General features: G+C 37.7%; 1 protein-coding gene across 1 annotated transcript; it reads right to left on the bottom strand.

The window, feature by feature from the left end:
* Positions 1 to 1,338: 1,338 nt before the first annotated feature.
* Positions 1,339 to 2,781, bottom strand: LOC130949158 (uncharacterized). Its single transcript, XM_057877958.1, has one exon. The coding sequence runs from the start codon at positions 2,779 to 2,781 to the stop codon at positions 1,339 to 1,341; it is 1,443 nt and encodes a 480-aa protein (XP_057733941.1).
* Between the last annotated feature and the right edge of the window lie 7,897 nt (positions 2,782 to 10,678).

Below are 10,678 nucleotides of genomic sequence, written 5' to 3'. Positions count from 1 at the left end.
AGACTTCGACCGTTTTCCCTATGAGGTCGTGGAATATCCTGTTCATCAGCCTTTGATATGTCGCCCCTGCATTTTTCAAGCCAAACGGCATTACCTTGTAGCAGAAAGTTCCTCCTGGCGTTATGAACGCCGTTTTGTCTTCGTCTGGTCGGTGCATCGGTATCTGGTTGTAACCGGAGTAGGCGTCCATGAAACTCAGATACCGGTACCCCGCCGCGGCGTCGACGAGTGCATCTATGTTGGGGAGGGGGAAGCAATCTTTGGGGCCTGCTTTGTTGAGGTCAGAGTAGTCCACGCACATTCTCCATCTGCCATTGTGTTTTTTCACCAATACCACGTTTGAGAGCCACGTCGAGTAGTCAACTTCTCGTATGAAGCCTGCTTCTAGGAGGCTAGCCGTTTGCTTGGCTACCTCCTCTGCTCTTTCCGCCGACATCTTTCTCCTTCGTTGAGCCACTGGGCGTGCTTCCGGCTTGACAGCTAGGTGGTGTGAAATGATTTGTGGATCAATGCCCGGCATGTCGGCTGGCGTCCATGCGAACAGGTCCTTGTTGGCCCTTATCATTTCAATCAAAGGCTCCTTCAACTCATGCGGGAGGTTCTTGTTAACGAATGTGAATCTTTCCCCTTCGTCACCGATGCTAAATTTCTCCAGGTCCCCTTCTGGTTCCGGCCTCGGGTTGTCCTCTACTCTGGCATCGAGGTCGGCTAGGAATACGCCGGATGCTTCCTTGGACTTCTTTCTGAGGGAAAGGCTGGCGTTGTCGCAGGCGACCGCCGTCTCGAGGTCTCCTCTTATGGTCCCTATGGATCCATCATCGGTGACGAACTTCATAAACTAGTAGCTTGGTGTTGATTATGGCCTCAAAATCATTGATTGTCTTCCTTCCCAAGATGATATTGTAGGCTGTGGAGTCTCGGAGGATCACGAATTCGGCCATCGCCGATCTTCGGCCTTGCATCTGTCCTACCGAGATCGGTAGGGAAATGACTCCGTCTGGTTTGATGAAGTGGTCGCCTAACCCGATAACCCCGTGCTGGTGGGTCGTCAGGTCGGCATCCTTCAGCCCCAGTGCGTCGAACACGTTCGGAACATGATGTTTGAGTCGGCCCCAGTGTCGACAAGGATCCGTTTGACGAGGCCGGTTCCCACTCTGGCCGTGATGACCATGGGAGGGTTTTCCGGGGCGCTGAACCATTGATCTTCTGGGCCGAAAGAAATGGACGGGGGTTTTTTGGTACTCTGCACTGGTGAAGATGAGATCGCCAGAACCTTGGCGTCTTTCTTGTGTGCCGACCGGGATTTTGGTGCAGTGTTCTTTGCCGTTACCACGTTTATCACCGTGAGGCCGTGGTCTCTGTCTTCAGGCTCTTGTCGCCGCTTGACCGGGCGTGTCTTGCCTTCCTCGTCCTGGTCGCGATAACGCCTTCTCGGCTCCTGATGAGATGGGAGAACGCTGCCAGCTTTCCTTCCCTTATCGCTTGCTCTAATGCATCCTTCAAGTCGAAACAGTCCTGCGTTTGGTGGCCATATCCCTTATGGTAATCACAATAAAGGTTCTTGTTTCCGCCTGTGCGGTCCTTGAGTGGTCGGGGCTTCGGGAGAATTCCTTTCTCCGCAATTTGTTGGTAGACTTCCATGATGGGGAGGGTGAGTGGAGTGTAGTTAGTAAATTTCCCCACTCGAGGGAACGGTCTAGGTGCTTTGTTTGGCGCCTCCTCCCTGGCCTTTTCTTTCGCCCTCTCCCCGTCGCCACCGAACTGACGAGCCTGGCCGTAACCAGACTGCCGCTTATTGGCAGCCACGACTCGGCTGACTTCTTCATCGTTTATGTATTCTTTGGCCACCGTTTGGATTTCATGCATCGTCCAAACCGGTTTCGTTGTAAGGTGCTTTCGGAAGTTCTCGTTAAGGAGGCCGTTCGTCAGGCAGAGACTGGCCACCGAATCGGTTAAGCCGTCGATTTCCAAGCATTCGTCGTTGAACCGATCTAAGTACCTCCTGGTCGGCTCTCCCTGTCTTTGGGTTACCCCGAGAAGGTTGATATGATACTTGGCCTTTGCTATTCGCGTTGTGAATTGAGCCAGGAATGCGCGGCTGATGTCTGAGAAATTGTAGATAGAACCTTGAGGGAGGCCGTTAAACCATTTGATCGCTGGTCCTGCTAAGGTCACCGGGAAGGCACGGCATCTCACTTCGTCGCCTACTCCCTCTAGATTCATCCTGGCCTCGAAGGCCGTCAGGTGTTCTAGAGGGTCTTGAGTTCCGTCGTACCTCATGTCCGTTGGCTTGTCGAAGTGTTTCGGCAGCCGGACCTCGAGGATAGATCGGTGGAACGGGGTGGCGCCCATTATCACAGGTTGTCGTGTTCTTCCGTCTTCGCGACCTCTTGTCGCTCGATGGGTCGGTCTGCCTCGGGAGTAGATGATCGTGTCATTTCGTCTCCTCATTATGGGTGACTCCTCCCGCGAACTCTCTGCCTCCCTCGTCCGTGGGCGGCTTCGGTAAGAGTCTTCCTCCTCGCTTCCGGGAGACGGTGTATAGCTCGGATCGGTAGAGCGTCCGTCCCGCTCCCTGTCGGCAAGCTGCCGCTCCAGGTTCTGGACTCGGTGGCGCAGCTCTTGCATTATTATGGCGCTATCGCCGCCTGTTCCTCCGAATGGTCGTGTCCCCGTGCGTCGATGGGGGGACCTTCGCCGCCCCCCTTGCGAGGCGACGGAGGCTGCCCCTTCCGCTCCGGCAGCCCGGCCTTGGTCGCCAAGACCCAGTACAACTTCCATTTAGACGTCCCCACAGACGGCGCCAATGTTCGTTAGTCGGCTTCTGAACAGGTCGGGTGGACAGAAGATGCAAAGGTGGATAGATGAGGGTGTCTTAGTCCTGGATGCGCTGATCGAGGGTTTGCCGAGCTGGCGAGCACTTGAGTTGGTGAACGGACGAGGGGGGGTGCCACCTGCAAAGACACTCCGACGCTCAAGTCAGAAATCGTACAAGCAGGGGGAGTGATGTAGAAAGTGACGTACCTCGGGGGAAGAGCCAATCTTCCCCTTATATACATGTCAGTAGTGGGCCCCTTACGTGACAGGCCCATATTCCCAAGGACGCTGTCCTGCAGCACGTGTGCGGTCCGTACAGGAAGTGTGTCCGGGTCGGTTGTAGGGCGCGTGCCCGGGTCGGGTGTTACATGGGTCGGGTCGGCCCAAAGCTGGTTCTGGGCCGGGCCGTAACAAAAAGATAGTCACCAAAAAAAATATTGTGGAAAAGATTTTTGTGGGGATTTTAAACTCCCACAAAATACAAATAAAACTTTCACAAAATTTATTTTTGTTATTATTTAACAATTTTTTTAACAGAGAAATCGTATTGTCTCGAAATAAAAAGATTGAGGATTGAAATGTCCCTTTCTTTTACAAGAATCGCTTTGTCCTTCGTAAAAATGGACAAGGACCGAATTGGATCTTTACTCAAAAAGATAACAATAAAATTTTTTAATACTTTTATTGTATTTAATGCATTGAAAATATAAAAATAAATAATTTTTGTAATAACTTTTATAAAATATATATTTTTAATTTTTATGGTATGCTTAATTTATGTTCTTACGGCACAAGTTAACAAAATTCTTAAAATAATACTACACAAATAAAAATATAAAATAATAAAATTTATATATTTAAGATAATTCACATAAATAATTCAAATGCACTTCAATATTACACCAATGTCCTAAAATAAAAAAAGGGTAATTCTCTATATCTGATTTACTTGTAAGTTTTACTGGGTATGCTTTATATATTACTTTTGGACAACCCTCTCAACAACTAAGAGATCCATTCAAAAAATACCGAAACTAGTTGAAGTAATGAGCTCCTAATATATCAATATTGGGGCTCATTACCTCAATCGAGATAATGAAAAATTATTTTGTCCTTTTAGTTAGAGCAATTACTTAGAAATACATTTTTTAAAATATTCCTTCCTATCTGATAGAAAAGGATCCCATGATCTTTAACTGATCTTATCTGAGATTACAAATTCCAAGTTTGTCTATGAAGAGTAGATCTAATTATATTAGTGTCTATAATGGATTGCTTTTGTATAATACTAATTGATAGGGTCTCATTGGTAATTGCTACAAAATCTCGTACATTAGAATCTATAGTTATGGTTATGTATCCGAGTCCATTAGTATAGAACATTCTCCTTTTCAAGTGAAATCCTTTAGTATATGAAAGAGTGAAAAAGTGCTTTCGTTGTTGTAGAATAAGAAGCCTTTGTATCTTAATACATGTATTTAATTTATTCGAAGCTATTAGAGCAGGATCCACTTTTTGGAGAATATGAGTTGAAACAATAACAAGAATATTTTTAGTAAAACATCTTTCATAATTGCTGAAGAGATAGTTCACTAATAGACCAAGGGATAAGTAATTCGACTCATTCACATTCATTGGATAATGGAGATGGAATAGCCGTCAATTGGTTAGGACATCCTAGTTTTAGAGATAAAGAGGAGCGTAAACTTTTTGTAAAGCTATGCTTACTTTAATTTTTTTGAGATATTTTCAGTTGTTTTGATAGACGAAGACAGAATTATTAGAGCTGATATTCTTTTTCGAAGTATAGTATTGAACAGATAAGTGTAATTGCTTCTGTAGAATAAATGCAAAAATTGAAAAAGATAATCAATTCAATGAAACATAAATTATAGTATCATAACCATTTCTTTATCTACACCCACAAATTTATTTAATTTCTATTCATATTTTGTGTTGTGAACAGACATTTTTATTTATATAATTTTTATTTTTTATGTTTTTAATATATAAATATTATAATTGATCGAATTCGTTTGACCTAAAGATAATTTTATTTTCTACTTTAAAATTTTTTATGATGTTAAAATTATCATTTATTAGATATTAAATAAGTTCATTAAACAAGTATATTTTACATATTTTATCCAATACTTAATAAAATAAATTAATTAACAAAAAATAAAAAATAGATATTTTTATATCTTATAAGAATAAAGATAACTTCTTTATTTGACAAGAATTTATTAATATTTTTTAATTAAAAAAATTAATCATGATTATATATATTATTAAATATATAATATTATATTTGATTGTAAAAAATTTTAATTTTGGATCTCTTTTCTACTAAAATTTTAGATCCATCCCGTTCAAAACTTTTTTTATAGATAAATTGTGATAAGTGACTAAGTATTAAATTTATCATAAATATTCATAACAATACCAAAATTTAATCATACAAATTATACTAAACAATCACCAAAATTTAATAAGGAATGATATAGCCACTAAACCATAGTAGTAGATTCTCATTATTTAGTATATTTATGTAGAAAAATAAGTATATATAATGATTCTTACCGAATCAACCATTTACAATCATTTATAAAATCTTTACACATTATTTGAGATTAGAGATGAGAGTAAGTTAAGCAAAATTCAAGTTCACGATCTAAACTTAAACTCACGAATTGATTTAAATAATAATATAAATATAATCAATAATTTTATATATAAATAAATTATAACTTATATATATTATTTATCTATCAATTATAATTTATTTCTTATATTAAATTTTACATAGCAAGATGACTATAAAATTTTATATCAAAACATTAATTAAATTTATTATGTTTTAGTTCATTTTTTATTCAACTTCTAATAAAATAAAAAAAATATTTCAATTTAGATATGACAAAATAAAAAGCAATGCATACTCGTTTTAATAGGCTTCAATACTAAAAACACAAAGGTAATTGACAACATGGTGTTTTTGGATAAGGGTTTCACAGGTTGAAGGTTTTCCTTGCACTCCCTTTTTATGGAGTATATTGTAGATTTCTGGCAATCAATAATGTCCGTTACAATATTTTAATAATGGAATAGCAGATTTCTAATAAAGTGGTTTGGTACATATGAAAACTTTCTTAAATTATTAAGTTGTTGATAAAAATATTCTTTAAATTTAATAATAATATAGACCTGTTATATATACAAGTCTTTTTGGCTTACAAGCTATATAAGTTGACCCAACCCAAAAAAAACCACTCGCACTACACTCTTTAGAATGAAGTGTAAATGCACGCGCCTTACACAACGGTTGCGTTTTTCTAAAACACGCTCATTATGGCAAACTCTTCCTCTTCTTTCTCAATCAAAACGCAAACCGTCAAGTTTCAAACTACATTTGAAACAAATTACGATTATGAAGAAACATTCCAACTCCTCGCGAAAACTAGAAGAAATCAAGCAGAAAGCATAGAAATCTCCATAAAAAACACCAAAAAGAAGGAACAAACATTATTCAAGGTACTATTTTACTGTTCTTCAAGGTTTTTCACATTTCTGTTTCTGATTTCGAAATCGAAGCACTATATCGTCAGTATTTCTCGCTCTGTTTCTTCTAGGTTCTTCTAGGTTTTACTGTTCTTCTTGTTTTAGATCTCATATTACTGTTCTGATGAAACTATTCTTCGTTTACGCTATCTAACATACTTCTAGTGAATGCTTTAATGTGTGTTTTGATCTGTTTGGTACAAATTTTGTGCATATTTACATATTTTTTAAGTAGGTTTGTGCATGTTTACATGAAAGACTCTTCCTCTTCTAACTGATTTTTGGGTGTATCTCGCAAATTTTTGGGTGTATATGGCCGATTGTCGGGTGTATATCTCGGACTAGGCATGCGACCGTTGATTCTAGTGGCATTTTGAACTTAAATATATTTCTGAAGTCTTATAACGTCATATAATCCAAAAAATGTAGAGGTGTATGGGACTGATATATATATTAGGAGTTTTGAAGTCTAACTGTTACTATTCTAATTGTGCTTGACCTTGTAGTGTCATTTTATGGATGTTTCGGTAAATTGAATATGATTTTGAAATGATTTAATTTTGTTTAATTAAAAAAAAAACAAAATGGTTATGGGACTGGGTTTGGGTGTATGTGGCTGATATTGGAGTGTATCTGACTGATCTATGGGTGTATGTCTCTGATTTTTGGGTGTATTTTTTATCTATTGACAGCATCTCTTTTTCATTGCAGTGAAAATGGAAAGCAAAAACCAAAGTGAAAAAAAATACAATGTAAGCACAAATATATGTTTTAGAACAAGTCAATTTTTTCTAATACAAATATATCTTATTCTAATGACTCTAATTTTACTTTGTTTATAGCAAACCAAAGACTTGAAGTGTGCAACCCATTCGTTGAGTGAAAAATTTGGAAAAATGAGCGAGAAAAAGAAAGTAATTGTTTAGAATTCAGGTTTTGGTGGACTGATACACATCCCGCCACTAAGGGTGCATCACAAACTATTAAAGGAGTTGACTAACTCCTTTAAATTGGGGAAAAACACACTCAAAATTAGCTACGATTCATTTAGAGTTGAACCCAGCACAATAGGGGCTGCGCTTGGCCTCAACACACCAGGTAACTCATTACAGAAAACCTCTATACTTCCATTCTTCGTAATATATTATTCTGCTATCATATAATCAAGAAACAAACATAGGTGTATATGAGTGATATTGGGGTATATATGAGTGATCTTGGGGTGTATATGACTGATGTTGGGGTGTATATGAGTGATATTGGGGTGTATATGAGTGATGTTTGGGTGTATTTCAAGTGATTTTTAGTTTAAGTTGTTTTCTTTTTTTGTAGGAGATCTATTTCCTGAGAAAGTCAGTTATAAGAAACTTTTTGAAGAGAACAAACAGATTTTTAAAAGATTTCAGGGGAAGACTCTAAGAAATCTGACGGATGAGATGATGAGTATCGCTGTTGGAAATGAACAGGATCACCTCATGTTCAAGAGGATTTTCATCCTCTATATACAGATGATGTTCCTGTTGCCAACCACAATAAACAAAATCTCTCCCGTGCACCTAGCTCCAATTTTCAAGATAGACAAAATAAAGGAGGGCACTGGGGAGCCCATGTTATGAATTTCATCATCAAGGGTATAACTAATTACAATCTGAAAAAGAAAAAGTCAATCGACGGCTGCCTGTTTGCCCTGATGATAGTCTATTTTTATCTGTCAAAAAATAAAGACAAGAAAGGAGAAGAAAGACCTGCAAAACCCTGGATTGCCAACTGGAATAGAGAGCAGTTGGTTGAAAGGATGAGAGCAGAAATAGATGGACATTTGGTAAGTGAAGAGAATACCTTGGGTATATTTTATTTACGTAGATGCTGTTAACTAACATTTCTACTATTTCAGGGAATGGTAAAGATGGCAGAAACAAAAGAGAAATTGAAAGAAATGATGAAAAAAGAAAAGAAAGAAAAAAACAAAAAAAAAAAACAAAAAGAAGAAGGCAAGTTCATCATCATCTGAGAGTGATACATCTGAAACTGAAATCTATTCTTCCTCTGAGTCTGAAACTGAAGAAGACTCAGAGGAACCAAAAAGGAAACAACCCATATGAACAGCAAAAAAGTAAGTAATATACTTGGGTATATTTTGTCACTTTTAGGGTGTTTTTTACTAATGATTGTTTGCCTTGTAGAATGGATCCAAAAAAAGGAAGCAGATTCAGGAGGATTCCAATTCAGAAACTGAATCGAATGATGAGTAAGATTATGAAATTATCATTGCTTTCTTTTCTGTTTATTTTCAAAATTTGATGAATTAACACACTGTTTCTCATTAACTTTCAGAAGTGAAGAATCATCACCAATAAATAAACAAAAAACAAAGAAAAAAACTTCAGACTATAGCCAAAAAGTAAACACTGCTTTGGATAGTATTTTATGATCAATTTAATTTTGTTTTTCTCATTCACTTTTTTTTTTCAGGACGCAATCCAAAAAAAGAAAGCTCATTGTTGAGGATTCGTTCCCTAAACAAACTCAATCCTATGATGGGTAAGATACTTTGTAAAGCTATATTACCGTTTATCATCAAAATTATATTTGTTAATATGTTCTTTTATGCATGTAATGCCAGATCTAAACTTGAAACTGAAGTATTAGAATAATTGTTAAGGGAATCAAAAAAGAAGAAAGCCAATGAAAAAGCTGCTGCACAGGGATTTGTTATATTTGGGTGCATAGTATGCATTCTAAGGTGTTTTTGGTTGCTGATAATTGTTTTTGGTTTCCCAGGAAGAAGGGAGCTCCGCTGCCATCGATAGAAGGTCACTATGACTCATCTGAAACGTAAGAACCTTTATTTGATAAAATTTTTTTATCCTGATTTAAGTGTATAGTATTTTTACTGAATGATGTTTATTCTATGCTTAGAATCTCCGAGGTGAACTTAGGAAGTGAGAATGATCCTTTGTCTCAAGGATAAACAGATCAAAGCGGCATAAACAAACCGGAGGATAGCATGTAATTTCTCTTTCTAATACCGGTTGCTTTTATCTTTTATTTCCTTCTACTTCTAATTCTGTATATATTTTTTAGAAAAAAAGCCCTTTACTGTTTTATTCAAGAGAAAAAAGGCAGAAAAAAAACTGGAAATACATAATTTCTCAAAAAACAAAGCCTGTGTTTCTTTTGAATGCTTCAGGTATATTTTGACTTTTTTTTTTGGTGTATTTCAGGTTGAGTCTGGTAGAAGAATCACCCAATGACCCAACTGAACAGAACATGATGGTTGTGAGGGTAGAGACACAGTCACAAACTGAAGCGCTTTCAATGTGAGTTTTACAAGTAAATTTCAACATTATAATCATGAATTTTCACGGGCTTTCTTAACTTTTTATTTTTATCTTGTTTAGAGTTCTGATTCAAGTTTATCTCCCTCTATCCCAGACAACTCCTGGGCCAGAAATTGAACAAATCCCTGCAAAGTCTCCAAGTGAGAAAATTAATGAAGAAAGAACAAAAAGATAAAGAATAATGTTGGCGTGTATTTGGTTATTGTTTGGGTGTATATTGTCCTTGTTAGGGTGTATATTTTAGTATTTTACTTACTTGGGTGTATATCTTGACATAAGATCTATAACTATTTTTTTATAATATGATTCGTTTTATCTAACCCTGCAACACTCTAGAACTCCCGAAACCTAATGAAAGCACACCCACGGCTCCACCAGCTCCATCCAAAATGTAAGTTCAGCCGGGTAAAATTTGGTTTTCAATATCATTCGTCTATTCTTATTCTTATAGTACGTTACATGTCATCACGCAATAATCCAACCCCAGAAGACACTGCTGCACTGATGATAATGGCACGGACAGCATCCTACATTCCTAAAGAAGGTCTGATACCATCATTCAGCCTTGGTTTGACTGGTTTAAGCCAAGAAGAAGTAGCAATGCAAGAGGGATAGAGGGCAAAAACTCTTAAAACGCCAAAACTAATAGAACAATTGGGGGAGCTGGTGGAAAAAATTGCAAGCAGTAGGGTGAAAACAGAAGGTAAAAGTCCACAAATTCAAAAGCAGAGTGGCAAAGAAAGTTTTGAAAAGTTTGAAACTATTGCGAGGACTAACGAGATCTCGGCTGAAATGAAAGAGAAATGCTACGTCTGGGCCACACGTGTGAAGACATACATAGATGGAAGCACTAATGAGTATGACGCTATGTGCACATTCAATGCCCAAGATTGATATATTTTGTCAAAAGTCCACTTTGCATCTCTGAAAGCTGATACACATATAGAAACTGAGGTAAT

This window comes from Arachis stenosperma, chromosome 9, assembly GCF_014773155.1.
Source record: "Arachis stenosperma cultivar V10309 chromosome 9, arast.V10309.gnm1.PFL2, whole genome shotgun sequence".
Taxonomy (NCBI): domain Eukaryota; kingdom Viridiplantae; phylum Streptophyta; class Magnoliopsida; order Fabales; family Fabaceae; genus Arachis; species Arachis stenosperma.
The sequence above is the reverse complement of the archived record's forward strand: the minus strand, read 5'-3'. Positions and strand labels throughout refer to the sequence as shown.